This window comes from Patagioenas fasciata, chromosome 7 (assembly GCF_037038585.1).
Source record: "Patagioenas fasciata isolate bPatFas1 chromosome 7, bPatFas1.hap1, whole genome shotgun sequence".
In the NCBI taxonomy this organism is placed as follows: domain Eukaryota; kingdom Metazoa; phylum Chordata; class Aves; order Columbiformes; family Columbidae; genus Patagioenas; species Patagioenas fasciata.
This window is the reverse complement of record NC_092526.1, coordinates 10,546,851-10,566,086: the sequence shown is the minus strand read 5'-3', so window position 1 is coordinate 10,566,086 and position 19,236 is coordinate 10,546,851. Positions and strand designations below refer to the sequence as shown.

Here is a 19,236-nt window from a genome sequence, read left to right as displayed (position 1 = left end):
GGTCCTTTATTGCACTTTGTCTTGCAGTTAATAATTGTCAGTGCTCAATGAAAAGGACAAGAAGACTCAGTTTTCTACAGACATTTTATTGACATAATTTTTTCTTTTGTATGACATACTCTTTTTTACACAGTAAAATATGTAAATTTTTACTCCATAAATAACAAAAATTAGCCCTTATATCTCAACCCAGTCAAAAATCTATGTAAAATAGTTTGTTCTGTATTTACATTCTGTACTAAAATAAGAAATGCATGTTCAAGGTCAGCCAGTTCTCTCAAAACAGCTGTTTTATCTCCAAGGTAAGCTTCACATTAAAAAGGCAACGTTTGCACTTTGGAAGTTTGGTAGTGTAAAATCACATTATTTTTGGAAGCCTGATAATGTAAGATCACATTATTTTATACAGAAACAGACCCAAACCCTGAAGAGTGATGCATTCAGCCAGGCAAAAGCTGCTTGTTCAATCTTGCAGGGAAAGCTCTTGCTCTGCTCAGCTGGCTGGAAATCACTCCGAGGAAACACGGGGAAGGACGGGCACACATCTCCCTCTCTACAGAGAGATACTCAGGCTGAAAGGTTTGCAGGACAGGAAGATTTCAAACACAACCAGCCCCCATCAGGGAATGTGGATATGGCTGCTCGGTCTTCCTAAATTACAAGTGCTCAGCAGAAAGACTGAGCTGCATTGGACCGACTGCCAATTAATGGGGGTCAAAATTCTCTTTTGGTAATTAACCTTAACTTATTTCAAGAGGAATGAATTGTCTGCTTTTCAGTGTCATTTTACTTGCTCCATTCTCCAACCAAAAGCAATCCTTCCTCCTTGGAATTGTCCAAAACGCTAGAAAAATGTGTATCTGCAGTATGACTTGCCTTGACTTCTAACTGAAATGCTACAGATCTAACTACTGGGGTAAGAGAAGACCAGAAGACTCATTTGCTTCCACAAGCAAATATGGAATGTTTTTAAGAAATCAAAACTGTGGACATGATATACCGAAAACATTTCTGCTGCAGACAAGCCAACTCATTTATCTCTTAGCCCTGTTTCTAGGGCTCCTGCTGCCCCATCTACCCTGGTGAAAACACAAAGACTTATTTGGGCTGTATTTCAAAGTTTTTGTGTGTAAGAGATGCAGCAAGATGGACTTGCCACAATATATTCAGGACACCCAAAGTAGCTGCCTACAAACCCTGTATTTATCTAAAACTAATACTGACTTTTACTGGGGAAACTACACTTAAGGCTACATAACTGATTGGTTTAAGCTACAATTTCAGCTGTGTTCTACACTCAAAAGTGGCTTACGCTTCCTACTGTATTTTGCTCTTAAAAACCTGAGATATGTTTCTACATCTTAAGATCTGGAAGTTCACAGTAAGCTAGAAGCTTAACTCAAAGACAAACAGAACTGAGGTAGTCAGGTTTACTCAAATATTCTTTTTGACAGACACCAATTCATTCTCACTTTAAATTGAACTCTACAGACTTCTTGGCAGTTCCAACACGGCTACAGCTGCGAACACGCCGATGGGATAAAACATGCTGGATTTTGCTGGCTGAAGCACCTTACCCCCGACTCCCCAAAGTCATGTCCAGTTCTGCAGTTCCCAGCCGGTGGAAGGGCTGCACATCAAAGAAATTACAACTGAAATTTCAGATTATTAAGGCAGTAATAGTTTTACTTCAGTGGATTTGCTGATGCAGCTACTCAGCAGGTACCGGTGGATCTGACCACAAGCGCTCTGACAGGCAGGCAGATTTTTCCCTGTATGTACAACCTGCTACAGCCTCTGTCTTTAATTAACGCATACAGTTCAGAAGTAGGTAAGTGTCCACTTCTTAAGCCATCTTCCAATTATTTCCCAGGAAGAGAGAATAAAAGAATAAAAGCCCTCAAGATAACGGTGTAGAAGATAAAAATATTCAATATGACAAATTTCACACTTACACAGACTAGAGACCAGCATATCAAATACCAAGCACAATAAATTAACACCAGTAAAAAAGTTTAACAGTTATAAAGTCAACCAGAAAGTTCAGACAGTGCAAATATTTCACAGTAAGAAAAAATAACCAATAATTTCTTTTCAAGTATCAAAAGCATTGTTGTTGAGTGATACCATTTAAACTGTATTATTGCACAACAGACAAAATACAATATCAGCCTCTGGGACCCAAGATGTATTCGCAAACCTTTATGTTTTCAAGCAATCAATTTTGCACCGACTGTTGATTGTGCATATATTAAAATAATCAGTGTTCACTTATTAATCTGAGTGTTTCTTAATTCAAACTTGTACACATTTAAAGCATTTGATTCCTAATCTGTATTGCTTCTCAGAAACGCCTATTTAAGTCTAGCCTAGGCCTTGAAGAATTCAAAGCAAACTTAACCTGCAGGTCAGAAGGGGAGCGAGCCCAGTGCAAGGTGCCCTCTCACCTGTGATACCTCCAGACTGTTCTAGGTCACCGCTAACCCACCTCAGCAGCATCCCAAGAGTTTCTTTAAATAAAAGAAGTCCAGTAGGCACAAATATTTTCTTACAATTACAATGGAAGTCCCATTATTAAACAAGTTTAATTGTAGTGAAATAAATTTTACTCCGTACCCCTTCCATCCCCTACCTTTCATTTTAGAAAGGAATCTAGACACAATTCTAACATCACAGCACATTTAAGAAGCAGAGTAACATCATCTTTCTCCCTATATTTGCATTTTTTTAGTGTACTGGGCACATCTGCTCCCTCAAGTTCAACACTTAGTCCAAGAATAAAAACTATCCTAGCAGGACAGATGACAGACTGGACCATGTAAGAGTTTCTTTTACTCCAAACAGGAATACTTGTAAGACATTATAGAGTCAGAAGCAAATAAAAACATCCCCACAAGTGTCCTATAGAGCAGCTACCCTTAGCTACACAGACTTTGCTCATTTTCTTCCTCTCATATATTTTGTCTACCAAGTGATTAATTTTGTGCCAAGGTGTGCCCTCATGTGGTTCAAAATGCCCAATTCTCAACTTATTACAAACGATCAAATAATCCACAGTATTTATATGTCCAAGGAGTAGTGGAGGGGAAAAAAAATAAAGAGACAGATTAGACTTTTCTTCACACATTCAATATAGTTTTTGGTCTAGAGAATTCAATATGGTCCTGTAAGCTTATAGCTGCCATCACTACTGGTTTGCCCTTCAACAAAAAGTGAGAATAGCTGCATTTATGTTCATAATATTTAAAAAAAATTATAATACTATTATTTAAGAAACTAATGAAATTAAAAATAATCAGAAATCCTGTTCCAGTTTTACAAACTGTGTGTCAGTACTGCAATGCATTTGCAGGATTTCTATACAGTTGTCTTGGTTACCAGTCTGAAATTCCACTTTGTGCATGTAGGAAGATTTAAGTGAAACCCAAGAATTAGATGCTCTACCACAAACTAGTATGAATTCTGAGAAGCCTGCAGAATCCAGTTATGGAGACAACTGCCAACCACTGGTCTATCCCATTAAATTATATCTTCCCCTCATAAACCATAAGAATTGACAAAATAAATACAAAATTCCCACACCTGTTTAGGCCTGGGTTATTAGCAGTGATGACAACTCATTTTTACATGGTTTTTGACTAAACCACTGAGGTATATTTCTGGTTTGAGGATGCTTTGCTACCAAGTCACACAGAGGACATAACAAAAAAACAACCCTCAGTTTCATTACAGAAGACGTCTCCTTTCAAATCTTGACCGAGTTGCCAGGCAGTCTAACACAGTTGCCATAGTGGATATTGTTACTGTGTCAAAAAAAATCAAAGAATGCAATTCAGGAAAATACTGGCACTTATTGAGATGACAAGGTAAATTTTCCTCCTCTCAAACTCTGGTTGCTTTCATCAGTACCTCCCTGTCTGCACCGATACTTGCCAGGAGAGATGAGGTTCAGCAGAAGACTGCTCCTGCAGAGACAAAACTCGGTGCTCCACAACAGGGAGTGCAACATGACGGTACATCATCTCGGAACATCATCTTGCCCCGTGCTCAACTCTATGCGCAGAGAAATAATCCCGTTAGCAGGGGAACTAAGTTAGCCATCAATAGCCAAAGGGTTACAACCAGGCTGGACGAGCAGGAGCATAGATCTAAAATAAAAAACAAAACACCATAAATCTTATAAATTTTATATTTCAAGAGAACATGAAATAACAAATAGAACACTAAAAAGAGCTAAACCACATTCGCAGTAATCTGCACTAATTTATTCTAGCTTTCAAGGCTAGGAATTCAAACCAACCAAGTAACATGATGATTCCCTTTATAATTAAATACATTTCTGCATTCCTTCACTAATAGCAATTAGGAAAACAAATGAGAAAAATGTATCTGTATTGCAAGAAAAGAGCAGGAAGTTTCTTATGGTATGACCAGGGAAAAGCAGCATTTCAAAACCACAGACTCTCAAAAAAACCTGTTTTATGAATACCTTTGATCCATATGGCTGCAAGTCATATAAAAACCCAAGCCACAAAACACAAAGCTGAAGAGAGAAGAAAAAAATTAGGGATGGGGAAAACTCAATACATGAATCAGAGAGTTCGTCTGTATGGTAGGTAATGGCAGTCATGAGGCTTAAGAAAATCAGGGACACACACGTAAACTTGCACAGATAAAAACCTTTTTATACACATATGCACACACACACGAGAAACACCAAGCACGTATTCAAATAGATGCTAGAAGATGCAAATCTCCCAAGTTACAGCTTTCTCATGCTAAAATCTAACCTACAGGAGTCATTCCACCAACCACTGAAAGACCACTATCTCTGAGACAAAACAAAACTGTGAAACAGTACATACAAACCCCAGTGCACCACTTGGAAAAAATAATCAAGTGTGTAGGTAAACTAAACAGGTTTATTTTTCCCTTGAAAACTGCACATCCAACAATTAAAGAATTAGTTAAAGGCTTAAAAATGAGGCACTAGTACAAAATACTATAAAGATTGTTCTCTTCATCAACTGTTTTTTAGAAAGCTGTTTGTTCTTGACAGAGCATTAACTGGTAGCCAGTGATTTAAGTTTTTCCCTCCCTGACACTGACACTTACCTTTCATGTTACGGATTACAACACTATCAATGGGAAGTTATACAAGCAAGAACTCACTTCCCACCAAGGTGATAAATTTTGCAGGTTGTAAAAGTGATACAACCTTCAAAACACAGATCAGATCTTCTGGTAAGTTACTAGGCCAAAGCTAGATTTTTGGGACAACTACAAGAAGGAGACATGACACTTGTGTTTCAGACATATTTCTCTTATGTTCATCACTATCCTGGTCCTGGAAACAAAAGCATAACTGCAAAGCAAAAAGCAGGGCACCTCTGCCATCTTCATTTAACTCCTACACCTGGGATCTCCGAACAGCCAGGCCACGGCTCTTTTCCTGCTCCCCAACAGTCAGAGCTGACACAAACCTTCAGTGTTTTCAAGATGCTTAATATTAAGTTTCACTTCAGCAAATAAGGCAACCTACCGATTGGTGCAGCTCTTGTTACGTTAGAAGCTGGCGGATCCCGCTCTGGTGGACAGGAGTCACAGAAGTCCGAACATGCTGGACAAATCAGATTCCCAACATGTATCCAGCCGTTCATCTGAATCCTCACAGTTAACACCTGACCAGAGCGGCTGCACAAGTACATGGTGTCCTTGACCCAAACGTGCAGCCCTTGTGGAGAACAAGAAACCTTAAATAAAAGAATAAAGTCAAGTCTGTATTATGAATTATCAGAAATATGTTTGGAGGTTTGAAGGGTCTTTCAAATAAATATGTAAGCAGTTGGTATTACAGTAGAGATTAACTGTGAGTATTCTACTGCACTCAGAGCAATGATTCGGTTCAAGAATACTTTAAAGCACTGACTGTACTCTTTAAGTGTAATCATGTAGATCATCAACTGAGATCAAGTAAAATTCAGCTTCTGCTATTGACTACTGTTTTTGAGTTGTGCTGTTGTTGGAAGTGACACTTTTAGTGGGACTGGTGTGAGGAGAAGGAGGACAATGGAAAATAAGTGATGTGTACAGTGCTTTGCACCTTCGAAAAAAATCAGACTGAATAATTAACATTAAGTTTCAACATTAGAAGATTCCAATATAAGTATTCCTACCGAGTTGTGAAGAAAGTGTCACGGGGTAGAACAGATGAAAACTCTGGCAAGCCTGAAAGTAACACACAAGCCATCCCAGTGTTCACACGCTTAACTGGATGTGTGATCTACAGAACAGGCTTATGGGTGGAAGGCATTTCTTTTCAAAGCATGTCATATAATATAGTAATTTAAGGCAGAGAAGATCATGTACATTGTCCAGGTGCAAAGTTCTAGCTTACATTTTATGACTGACTTTCCCCTTTAGTGCTATTTTGTAAGAGAATAAAATAAAACCCCGGCACATACTTACTTGGTAACATCCACTACCCCAGTCAGGGTAACTGAGTTTCCTCCTGCACTGTTCCATGACAAAAGCAGATTTCTGAATAAGACATACAGAGTTTGGTCCGTATTTTTCTGCACCATAGTTTTTGGTAGGATCTAACACAGAAAGAATATAAGAATATACGAAACTGCAGCTTACTAAAGGAACAGAAAGTCCACATAAACTTAATATGCTATCATTAGTCAATATCTCCATACGCAATTCAAGCTTCAGTTTTTGAATCTTTCAGACCATTAATCATTATTGATTTGGGAACTATACTGTCTTGAATATAAAATGGGAAGGAAGCCAAGGTTAAACAAAACCAAAACCAAACCAACCAAACACAAAAAGCACTTTCCATCAGAGGCATGTGGTTATGTTTTCCCCCAGGGAGTGCCAGCTGTGACGGCTGGCTTGAGGGCAGACAGTGTTTATTTGGTTGTTTTCGAGACAATGGAACAGGCAGGTAATATCCTGTAGCAGGGGTGTCAGACTCATCTTCACCCGCGGCCACAACCGCCTCGCGGTTGCCTTCAAAGGGCCGAATGTAATTTTAGGACTGTCCTACAGCATTCTGGAGCTCCGCAATACTGAGTTGATGCACTACCCTAGGAGACAAGCCCACGTTCTGGTAATTCGCAAAGCTCCTTGTCTTGAACAGGAAAAACAAAAACCAAACCACCACAAACACCAAAACAACCCAAACAACCAACCCACACCACACCAAAAATCACCCCAAAACCCCCAAACAAACAAACACCATCTACAAAGGTGGAAAGTGGAATTATTCAGAAACTCAGAAAACAACCAACTAAACCCCACCCTTTGTCAAATATTTGGATAATTCTGGGTTAATTTCTGTTCAGCTCTTATACAATTCTTGTGCTACATGTCTTTGCTTCCTAGGTGTATGCAGTACTTGTGCTGTGCTTCTCACCCCAGCACAGCTTTTACACAGCTAGTTACATAAAACTAATTTCATATCCAATCAGTTTGGACAAATAGCAAATCCACTTCAGATTTAAAAAGTCATCTCTTAAATACTATGTTGAAGTCTTGAAAACTGACCTGGTTGGTTTTCAACGATTCTGCAGTCTGAACTGCGTTGAAATTCACCACTTAAATGCCAACTGAATTCTTGACTAAAGGGACAATAGTCAGCAATTTCTACTGAGCCACCATAATACGGCAATTCCTCTGCTGGTACTCCATTGAGATTGTCAAAATACTGCAAAACAAAATAGGTAGTGAAGCAGTCTGCACAGAGACACACATACAACTGGGTTTTTAAATAGAACCAATCACTACAGCTGTAAGGACATCAGCTATGACTACTCAGGAATGCTATTAACAGCAGCTTAACAATATCCAAGAACCAGATGAGCCAGAAGTATTTAGGAATACTTAAAGCAGTGAGATTTGCATTTGCATGTATCACTCCCCACCCCTGCCCCCCCGGCCTCTTTGCAATCATAGCACTCTCTGGAATGAAACAGAACAGACTTCCTAGCGTGCAGTGACACAAGGAAACAGATTGTGTGAATACCTCAAAACATTGAGGGATTTCTGTCCTACTACAACGTCTCCATCTGATACTTGGTTAGATGGCCAAGCGGCATCCTTATTGTTAAGATCGCTAGGCTTTTTTCCAGATTCCTTATAATAAACTAAGCGACATTTTTCACAAGATCACAAAATTTTCACAAGATACAACGAAATATGCTCACCTGGCTGCAAAGCACAAGAACAATAACAACTACTTATTTGGTAAAGTAAGATCCATGATACCTGGTATTCCTGAGGTAACTGTTTTGGAAACTTCTGCAAGTTGCACACTGCTACTGCTCTTTGGTCCTGTCTGCAGGTTAAATGCAAAGGATTACTCCTCAAAGTATCGCAGTATGGACTGATTAATTGCCTCCTCAAAAAGGAAAAAAAAAAAAAAAAAAACAAAAAAAAGAATAAAAATCACATTCGAGCACTTTCACTGCATTTCATAATTTAAGTAAGCAATCTGTCAAGACTCCACACTCTCCCCCACATTTGATCAATCACACAAAGAAGCACCAGTGGCTTTTCTGGAGGGTAATTATTGTTATTTTTCTGGTTATGACATTTCTAATTTAAAGAATACCAACCCAGCAAACAAAGTTACAGTGCACTCACCAATTTAGTTTTAAAGACATTGCTTTGTAAACTTTAAACAATAAAACCACACAAGCAAAACAAGTGCACTGTGCAGCTGTGCCCTAGAAATTTATGAGCACTGTAACAAACAAGGAAGGTTTTGTTTTGAACACAGCTATCATCTCCTGCTGCTTTAAGTACAATCCACTAATGCAAAATGATATAGGCTGTATTTTAAATTAAAAGGGATGAAATACAGCAAACGCTTTTTGATTTAGTCCCTTCCCTCCTTTTGAAGCATAGCTCTCTTACAGTGTAAATGCATTCTACCCCCAAGATGTTTGGCTCTATATTTCTTGGGTGGGATGCTCTTGCTCTTAATACATTTGGTGGGCTCTTTCCTGGGTGCAGGTCCATAGGACACCATTCCTTGTTAATCTGTATCTACCTCTATTTCCTTTCACAGAGTTGCATTCGAAGGACAAATTTAAACAAGCACCAAGTTTTCTCTTTACTTTCCACAAAGATTGTATTCTTACTTTTGCCTCTTTTGGTCGATCCAGAATTTGCAGCTCTTCATTACAAAGTCACAGCCTTTATTGCGTCCCCAATCTAATTTCTCTGCCATGCTGTAATTTGCTTTATACCAGCTGTAAAGGAATTTTGGAATAAGAATGTAGTTACTTCAAAAATTAGTGTTCTGATTAATAAAGCAGCAGTTCAGAGAACTTCATATTATGCCTTAAGGTCTTCCAATGAAGAAAAAGGGCAACTGTATCCATTTCTGACTATGACAAAATGTATTACAACTTCAGTATTTTTAAAGTCGCAATAAACTAAAAGAAAATTTCATTGCTCATTTGTTCAACAGCAATGTATCATGATCTGCAAAGGAACAACATATAAAGATGAAATTTTACACAATTTTGCTTTTCCTCCACATAAGCCTTCCATCTGCAAGAGCTGAAAAAATAATCACAATGTACTGCATGCAACTGAGAGAACACTTACAATAAGTAAACAGACATCACGAACAGCACTATATATTGCAGTGTATGGGTTTTTTAGGCCTAGATTAAGAACAGATGGATTTTGAAATACATGAAGAAAGATTAACATACTAGGTATAACACCTTGGCGAATGTAATGCTAATTATGTCAATTATCCACTGTGTTGCAGACAGATAAGCACAAGTGCATCAAATCCAAATAAAAGCAAGTACAATGAAAACCAAACACAAATGAACAAACCCCTCCATTCTTATTAATTCTTACCCTGTGTCTTCCATTAATGCTAAGGTGATCCTGGAAAAGACTCGATTCTGCGTATGGGATCCAGTCATTGCTTCATTCTGAAAGTTACCAGTTACTATTAGCAAGCCTCTGAAAATCATTATTGTAAGAAAATGCTTTCAATGAAAAAGCACTTCATTTCCAGTCCTTTCTTACTATTTACAATCAAACCCCAACCTTATTCTTAGAAGAGATCAAAACTGCAACTCCCTTCCCCACTCCACCTTATAAAGCTTCAGAATTCCAGAAGTCAGAAACCTCATTCCAAATTCCAGCTAAATCTTATTCATGAACAACGTGTACTCATTTTTCTTCAGTTAAAATGAATTTCTTCCTTCTCCTAGCATATTTATCAGTAGCCATCACACCCTCTTTTCTGTGTCCTTTTGATAAGATAAAAGCCAAGCTTGCTTAATTTTGTGCCACACAGATTTTTCTAATTTCCCTGGAATTTCTAGCAGTTCTTTTCAGGAGCAAGGTACACAGGACACAGGACTAAATGAACACAGCACTGCAAAGGAAGCTTTATTAGTGTGGCAGTGGAATTTTCCATCTCATTTAAAAATATGCAAGTTCACATCATTCTCAAAGAGCAACTCCAGCCACCTTGGAGTTTCCTAATCATCTTATAACTGGTAATGGTAGCACTCGTGTCTTTTCCCTGCTGTCATTTCCATCTGATAAACTTCAGGCTTACAGCAAAAGTCACTCACCCTTAATTACACAACTCTGGGATTTCTGTTACTGAAGTTCATCTAATTTCTAGTATTTCTTCAAAACATGTAGTTTTCCAGCCTTGCCCCTCCTCTAGTGTGGTTAGGAGCAGTTAACAGCACCAGATCTGCTGTCACTACAGCATTTAATGAGAGTTGGATCAAGACCAAAACCAAACTATACATGTTATTTTCCAGATAAAAACTTTCTCTGAAAAGGTGTAAAGCAGACTAGTAATTATCTCCTTTTTGCTAATCCTATTCAGTCCTTACATTATCCTCATTCTAATGGCAGTCTTTCCAGTTGGCTTTAAACTACTGCTCCATACCAAAGGTTACTGAAAGGCAGGAAAAGCTAATAACTTTGGTCTTGAGAAATACGCATTTTTCAAGATCACTTCCACAAAAAGATCTGTCCTGAAGCATTTCCCTTCTTGTCTACATCACTGCATACAATAACTAGTAAGTGTATCTCTGCCAAAAATACCACACAATGCAAACTCATAAATAAAAATAAGATTAAATCTCAGGAGGGAAACAAGTGTTTCCTCAATCAGATGAGGTTCTGGAGCAGAGACAGCATAAAGCTAACCCCAGGGCACATGAATGAATACAAAGATAATGAACAGACAGAATGATCAAATATTTGATGTATAAGAGGCAGAGGGTAACAAAGTTGAATTGACTCAAAGGAACACCCCCTTTCCCCTATAAAGGGAGCACACCTTCTCAAAAGGGTCAACAGCAGACAAAAGTAAGAGACATTTCGTTTTTTAGTAATCAGCTTATCCCAGACTCATACTCTGAGACTTGGCAATAAAGTAAAAAGTGAAATTGGACATCTAGGTATTTGTAGTTTAGTATTCTTTGTGATATATTTCAGTGAGGTTTCATACACCTGCATTTTCAAGGCTCCAGTAGGTACCACCATAAATCTAAAAATAAAGGTGGGGAAGCAGACATTCCCACATCCCCCCTGTTCCCTGTATCAGCACTAACCTCCAACAATCTCTTCTCCCAGTGATTGAGCTCAGTACCCATTCCACCCTGATTTTCAAGCTCCATTCCCTCTAGAATAGGACAATTAAAATGTTTTCGAGCTTCTTCCTAGAAAGAAAACATTTCAACACAACTCTTCAAATATTGAGACAGATACTCGTATGCACTCCTAATCATCTAGAATGATCTTTTAAAAGTCTTCCAGCATTTAATTTTCTACCGTCTTGTTTTCCTCCAAGTGTAAAACACTTCTCCCACTCTGCCGCTGAGTAAGCCAGCAAGTACCCTAACACCAAGCATGACAATCTGTCTACTTACGCTCTGGAAATCAACGATGGAAGTTTACAAGAATAAAACAGCAACAGAATTAGCTGAGAATAGCACGGATACATCAAATACCATACACAAAAAAAAAAAAAAAAACAACAAAAACAACAAACAAAAAACCAAACCACAAAGATGTAGAAACATTGCAATCCTGCTTCCGTCAAACACTTCGGAGCAAAAAAAAAAAAATAAAGACACTTTTCTATTAGGAAGTTCATGTGTCAACTAGTTTTGTACAGGGAAGTGTTTTCTATAAAATAACTGAAAATCTCAAGAGGCATCACAACACTGCTGTGGTCTTACGGCCAGCAGCCCAGACTTTGCCAGTGTGGTACAACCCAGGAACACCTTTAATGCTCTGAACAGATGGACCAGCATGGCCAGTTTTTGAAACAGGGGTCATTAAACCAAGATTTAAAATAATAAAGAGATTATTTGTGGCCAAATATGATTAACACTGTAACTTCTCTTCAATACCAATTTATTACACTTAGGCATATGTTCTGCTGGGGACATGGGGAAGCAAGAAAGTTTTCCAAGAATACTTGAGGAATTTATTTTTAAACATGACAAAGTACTAACTGCATTATTTTGTAATCTATAAAATTTAGAAAAAGATTAAACCAACCCTTTCGAAGACAAAAGTAGAAAATAGGATGAATTTATAAATTATAGAAGCAGTGATGACACAATCTGCTAAGGCAACAGGAGTACTAGGTGTCTAAGTCTGTAGGAAAACTTCTAAAGAGTAGAATTAAGGAATCTATTCAATATCAACACTGCTTAACCTTTTATAATTTACTTCCCAGTCCCTTTATTGCCTCTTACAATGTCAATTTATTTATTTCATACTGTCTCTGTCAACTGCTTTCCACTTTACTTTGGATACACCCTCTCAACTAACAATACCATTTTAATCACACAGTCTTTGAGCCATACTTTAATGAAAAGGGTATTCAATATTAGGTTATTACTTCTTAAAGAATAAGAAATATTTATGACTCGAGAATGTGATGCTAACCTTGGCATACAAAGCATAAAAGTTTAAGTTAGGCACACTTACAACTACACGAGGTGTTACCAGAAGATACACAGCATGACGCAGCATTTTGCCACCACGCACATCCCATAACCTCACTGCTTTATGAACGACTTTATTGCTCCACTGATACAAACCGAGACTGTAAGAAGAACGTTTTGGTTACAAATCTTTCCCAAAAATACATGCTACTGTGCAAATATTTCTCTCTGTAAGAAACAGAATAATGAACAATCCCCATACTTCCTCATGCTTTCTGAGGACGTATAATAACATGCAACATTTCTCCTCCATAAGATTTGCATCCTTTACATGCACAACCGATTTAATAAGCCAAAGTAAGATTATTAAAAAGATGTCTGTAGGCTCAAGACGTATTTTCTACAGTTACCAAAAGTGTAAGAAATGAAACAAAAATCCTCAACATTCCTACTATAAGATGGAAGGTGAACAAGTCCAAAAGCTCCCTGCCCTTCTACCTCCAGAAAATCCCTAGAACATTTCTACAATATCAAATAAATGAAATTTAAAAAAAAATTTCAAACTGTTCATCCACTAAGTCAGAAAAATCACACACCAGACTGCACACAGTCAGTTCTGCGTAACTATAAAACTCGCATGTCTTAAAAAAATGAACTGCACTGACATTAGACAGAATACAGAACATAAAAGTCTTGATTTAGTAAGGCATTCAGAAAGCATCAGAATTTAATCAATTTAATGCTTAACTTGAAGCCTCCTGATAAATTAAATCCTGCCTTAGTTTGTAATATATGTGGATAAGCACTTAATGCCAATGTAAAGAAAGATTACAGAAAACTACACACCAATGTTTGAACATAAAAAGGGTAAAGCATTCTAATAATGGAATCGAGTTGGATTTTTTCAACTGGTAAAAATACATCCTAAAAAGGGAACGCGAAAACATCCTCCAATGGGAGCACCAAGAGGTACAAAAAAATAAAATACCTTTCATTGAAAGGAGGGAATCCATCTGCATATCTCGTTGTCAAAGGTTTTCCATCATCATCACGATAAAATGCAAAGAGTCCAGCAGAGAAACCCTTCAGGTTAAAAACCAAGCACATGGAAACCTTTGGTGAGGTATTCACATACAAAGTCAAATGCCATGCAAGCTGTCGCTCCCGCAGCAGATGCACTGGAAATACTGCACTTCAAGGTGATCAACACACAAATTGAAGGAGGCAAAGCAAGAGCTTTCCTCCACCAAACACCCTTCTCTTGCAACAAGCTAGAGGTGTGTGAGGAAGCAGGCACAAATTTCAGGGAAACACATGACATCAACCCTTACCAGTGCATGGATAATCTCATGTTTCACTGTAGATAACATGCCGACAAATTCCTGAGCTTGTGTTGAAATCATATTTGGACACAAGTTAGCATATCCTGCTATTGGCCTAGAAGACAGTTTTAAAATAAAATTTTAAAATAAATTTTAAAATAAATTTTTTCCAGTAAAATACTAGGATATTCAAATCATATTCACTTGAAGAGGCACAATATTTGAAAGAAAATGGAGGCTAATATAAAAATAAGTCCTTCCAAACTACTTCCTCAGTCATCAACAAACTGTCTATTAGCAATACAGTGGCTAGTTTACTGTTGAACTGGGAGGGATGGGATCAGCGTCTATATTCAGTGTTCTGCCCAGGTGTCACTGACAACAGCACAGGAGATCTGAGTTTCAGGTAAGACTATAGAGGTACAAAGTGTCTGTTACAACAACTACAACCAAACTAGAAACAAAAGCCACATTAAGTAGGGCTCATTTGCAACCTCCTTTAAATTTGTGAAAGTACAACATTCGCTTCAACAGAAGCAGGATCTCAAGACAAAGTTTAGGCAATACCAGTGGAAGATCAGCTTTGACTTAAGTGCCTCAGCTTTGCAAGTTAAGCACTATTTGATTGGTTTGTGGTTTTACTTAAGTAGAGTGCTTGCTGATTCCAACAATGACTTCCACTTTGCTATACTATACAAGACAGGCAAACAAGCTCCATATCTAAGCAATTAAAAAACTCAAAAGTTTAGTTTAAAAAAAAGAGTTTGTACCAGAACGAATACTTGCCTGTCCATTTCAGCTTCCAGTTGACAGTAGGCTGCATAGGCAATGATATTTTCATGGCCACACCGTTCAGTAGTGAGAGCACTAACGTAAAGTACAAAGTCAGCATCTCGAACCCCTTCTTGCTCAGGTAAGCCAGTGGGTCCCCAGTGCCATTCGTTCTTATCGTACACTCTGCATTGCTTTGACATATTCAAATGGAACAATTAAATGCAATAGCTACAACGGAAATGTCGCATAACAAAATTCAGTTGGCTTGAAGGCAAGAATAAATCCCATTATAAAACAGTGGAAGATAAGAAAACTCCCTATGAAGACGGAAAACAAAACCAGATCCAAGGAATAATTTTCAAATGACTAGCTTTTTTGATGTAATAGACACCAGAAAGGTGGCAGCTTCGGAAAAAAAGAAAAAAAAAAGGGCCTGCCAAGCTAGATATCCCAAAATTACCACCCTTTATTTCCTACAAATTAAAAAAAAAAATGCCTCACACAAGCAGCAATTGCATTTCACATGTAATCTGATACATTTTTAATACAGTAGTTGAAACTTCAAGCTAAGAGAAAGAAATCTACTGATCACATACTGTAGTTGAATCAAAAAATTCATGCAAGAAATCAAGTTAGAAGAATTTTCTACACCGTGCCGCTGGTTCAGTGGATAACCTCCAGTAAGGTGTCCAAAAAAACCCCAAAAACTTATTATTAGTGCTGTGAAAATCTGACTCATTGATCATGGTGAATAATGAAGTGACTAGTAGCAATATAACAAGCTTCCAATCTCATCTCCCCTGTTCAATTCCTTATAACACAGGCTTAGAGAACAATAAACAGGGCAGTTTTACTGGACTTTTGGTTCATCAGCACAAACTAAAGAAGCTCCCACCAACTCAAGATGTTCTATTCTGGCACTCAGACTCAGTGATCACCCGCAAAAAAGTCACTTACGCACAGTTAGTGATATCAACTTTTTTATTTATTTCCACAAACACTAATATTTCAAAGGTTAAGAAGCACTTGGACGGCTTAGCTCACCTGGAGGTGCTCCTCAGGAACTATAACGGGCCCACATCTTGTATGGTCTGCACAGGCTCCTCGGCAGTATCTGTGAGGGTCAGCTTTCCTCCTCAAATATTGATTTGTTGCACACTGCCTTCAATCCAACATGAAAGACAGTCAGCACTGTTTTATCATTAAAAAGAAACTGTAGAACACTCTTACAGTAATACAGATATTTAATGTAACTTCCATTATGACAAATCTTATTTACCCTGCTCTGGAAGACACAAGGCTTCCAGTTGTTAGTGGAGTATCCGCGGGTTCAAAGAGAGATTAAGAACAGGTTCATAAATGGGGGCACATGTAAAATGAAACAGGCAGCATGTGCACTCTAAAATCTCTGATATAACAAGTGTAATGTTGATTGTGGAAGGTTGGCAGTTTTCTGTATTCTCCCTAAATAGCACCTGTTACCACCACTGGGTCAGATGGATCACTAGTCTGACCAAGGAGGGCATTTCTTACACGCTTATTCTATTCTGATTTAAAAGGCTTTACAATGCAATGTAAAATATCAAACCGAGCATGTGATTTTCAACAAATTTTCACATACCTGCTTAGTAATATAGTACCCGTGGATTTGCGCACTTGAAATGTCTTCTCCAGATACGATATAGCTTGTGGGAAGAGTTTGTTCTGAATAGAGCAAAAATAAAAGTCACCCAGTAGCAGTGCAGACAAAGCTCACCTGAAAAGCATTAACTGTGAAATTACATGAAACTTGATGGATGTTGGGGTATAGCAGAATAAGAAAAATCCAGACTTCATAAGAAGTCCAATTGTTATCAATAAATTAGGAAATATTTTGTTTCAGTACGTCCACATTCTGTTATTAGAATAACAAAATTAGAAGGCTGAGAGTATTAATTTGAATGTACAGCTTCCAGGAGACTACATACATATTGCTCACCAAAACCTTTGCACATAGAGATACAACAAACACCTGCCAAACAACATTCAACAGACCACTGGTAGTACTTGCAATGGAGCCATAACCTGCAGACAAAGCCTTGGTTTTCCCAGCTAGAGGATATGAAATTGCTCGTATTCAGAGCCTTTCACTAAATTGGCCTTAAATTTAACTTCACCCATGTAATAAAATATGAACCAGCAAAAAGGAGGAGCAAATATGACATACCTTTATGAGGTGTCTTTTCTCAGGTAGCAAACTATATTTAAAAAAACAAAACAAAAAAGCTTTCATTAATAGCATTTCCAATCTCAGTCATGGAGAACAAAAAAAGTTGCCACAACATTATACTCACTCCTCGACGCTTCCGTCGTATACAATCTTAATCCTCAGCTGCTGATCCACATTCCTCTTCAAGACGTGATTTTCCTTCAGAGGAACCTGATAGACAACCTGGCGGGGAGGGGAAGGGGCCGCTGGCTGAGGCAGCTCCGGGCACACACACCGACCGGCGCCCCCGGGCCCTCCGCTCCTCACCCCCCAGAGCCTCTTTCTGTCCGTTTTCCAGCGAAGCCCCTTCCCGCCGCTCCCCTCACACACCGCTCAGCCACACACCACCCCGCACTCGGTATCGGCGACACGGGCCAGACCCCGCACAGCTCGGCCCGGGGCAGCCCTGAGGGACCGGACCCAATCATGGAGGAGCCCCTGCCGCCCCCCCACCTCCTCGCCGCTGGGCACACGGTGACGACAGGACGAGAGAGTGGAGGAAGAGAAGGAAGACAGGGCGGCGTAACGGCCGCAGCCCAGGAGCAGCACGGCGGCGACAGCGGCCAGCAGCGGCCGGTTCCGGCGGCGAACCCAGGGGCGCCCGCCGCCCGGCTCGGCGGCCATCTTGCCCTGCGCCGCGTCGCCATGGAGGCAGCGCCGATTGTGGCGGCTCCCGCCAATAGCCGAGCGGGGAGCGCGAGAGAGGGTGGGGCGGAGGCAACGGGCGCTTCCGATTGGTTGTGGTTCACGGAGGGGGAGGGGGGGTGAGGAGGTGAGCTGAAGGTGACGGGGCGGCAATAGCGCGCGGTGCAGAGCGGTGCGACGCGATGCAATACAGCGCAACGCCGTGCAATGCTGTGCAATGCAATGCAACGCAACGCCATGCAGTGCAGCATTTTGCAGGGCAGCAACGCAGCGTAACGCAGCGTTTGCAGGGGCAACGCAGTGCTGCACAGTTGAGCCGTCTGCACAGTGGTGTGGGGCAGCTGCGTGGTGGGTGCGTCTGCAGCCATGCAGTGCATGCAGTGCTGGGCAGTGGAGTGCAGTGGGGGACAGCGTGGGGTGCTGGGTGTCTTTAGCTTGGAGAAGAGCAGACTGAGGGTCAACCTCATTAATGTTTATAAATATGTAAAGGGTGAGTGTCAGGAGGATGGAGCCAGGCTCTTCTCTGTGACAACCAATGATAGGACAAGGGACAATGGGAACAAATTGGAACACAGGATGTTTCATTTAAATTTGAGAGGAAACTTCTTCTCAGTGAGAGTGACAGAGCACTGGAACAGGCTGCCCCAGGGAGGTTGTGGAGTCTCCTTCTCTGGAGACATTCAAACCCGCCTGGACACCTTCCTGTGTAACCTCATCTGGGTGTTCCTGCTCCGGCGGGGGGATTGGACTGGATGAGCTTTAAAGGACCCTTCCAATCTCTAACATTCTGTAGTTTTGTGATGCAGCACGTGCAGTGCTGTGTGGTGTAACCCAGTTTAGGCGCAGCATGGCGTGATGCAGTGCTGTGCAGTGCAGTGCAGTGCAATCCAGTTACAATCATGCAGTGCAGTGGGGAGCCACATGTGATTCAGTGCCCCCCCACAGCACTTGGGTTGCCTTGCCACTATGAAAGCCAGTTTTGGGTTGGGGTGCCAGCTCCCCAGCTCAGCCAGGTCCCTCATTCCCCTGCCAGGACCCACTTCCCTCTCCCCAGACAGTCCTGCGCCTTGAGGAGTTTGCTGCCAGCTGTGAGTGTGAAATCCTACAGTCTGAAAGCAAAAGTTCTCCTTCAGCCAGACCAGCCCAGAGCTTGAGTTCAGGGTCAAGATTTCATTTTTCATATGCAACAGCTTTTTTTCCAGCCTCTCAGCCCACAAACATTATACCACAGAGCGTCCCCGAGTTTCTGGTACAGAAACTAGTAAAGAAACTTCTACTACCA

General features: G+C 40.0%; 1 protein-coding gene across 1 annotated transcript; it reads right to left on the bottom strand.

The window, feature by feature from the left end:
* Positions 1-66: 66 nt before the first annotated feature.
* On the bottom strand, positions 67-17,963 carry LMLN (leishmanolysin like peptidase). The gene is made up of 17 exons (XM_065840742.2): positions 17,763-17,963; positions 17,395-17,492; positions 17,268-17,298; positions 16,683-16,765; positions 16,106-16,223; positions 15,074-15,252; positions 14,297-14,402; positions 13,954-14,048; positions 13,009-13,126; positions 11,619-11,726; positions 9,889-9,965; positions 9,153-9,263; positions 8,275-8,407; positions 7,555-7,714; positions 6,469-6,599; positions 5,543-5,753; positions 67-4,148 (listed from the first exon to the last, which is right to left on the bottom strand). The coding sequence occupies exons 1-17, from the start codon at positions 17,931-17,933 to the stop codon at positions 4,054-4,056; spliced, it is 2,025 nt and encodes a 674-aa protein (XP_065696814.1). The 5' UTR covers positions 17,934-17,963; the 3' UTR covers positions 67-4,053.
* Positions 17,964-19,236: the final 1,273 nt, after the last annotated feature.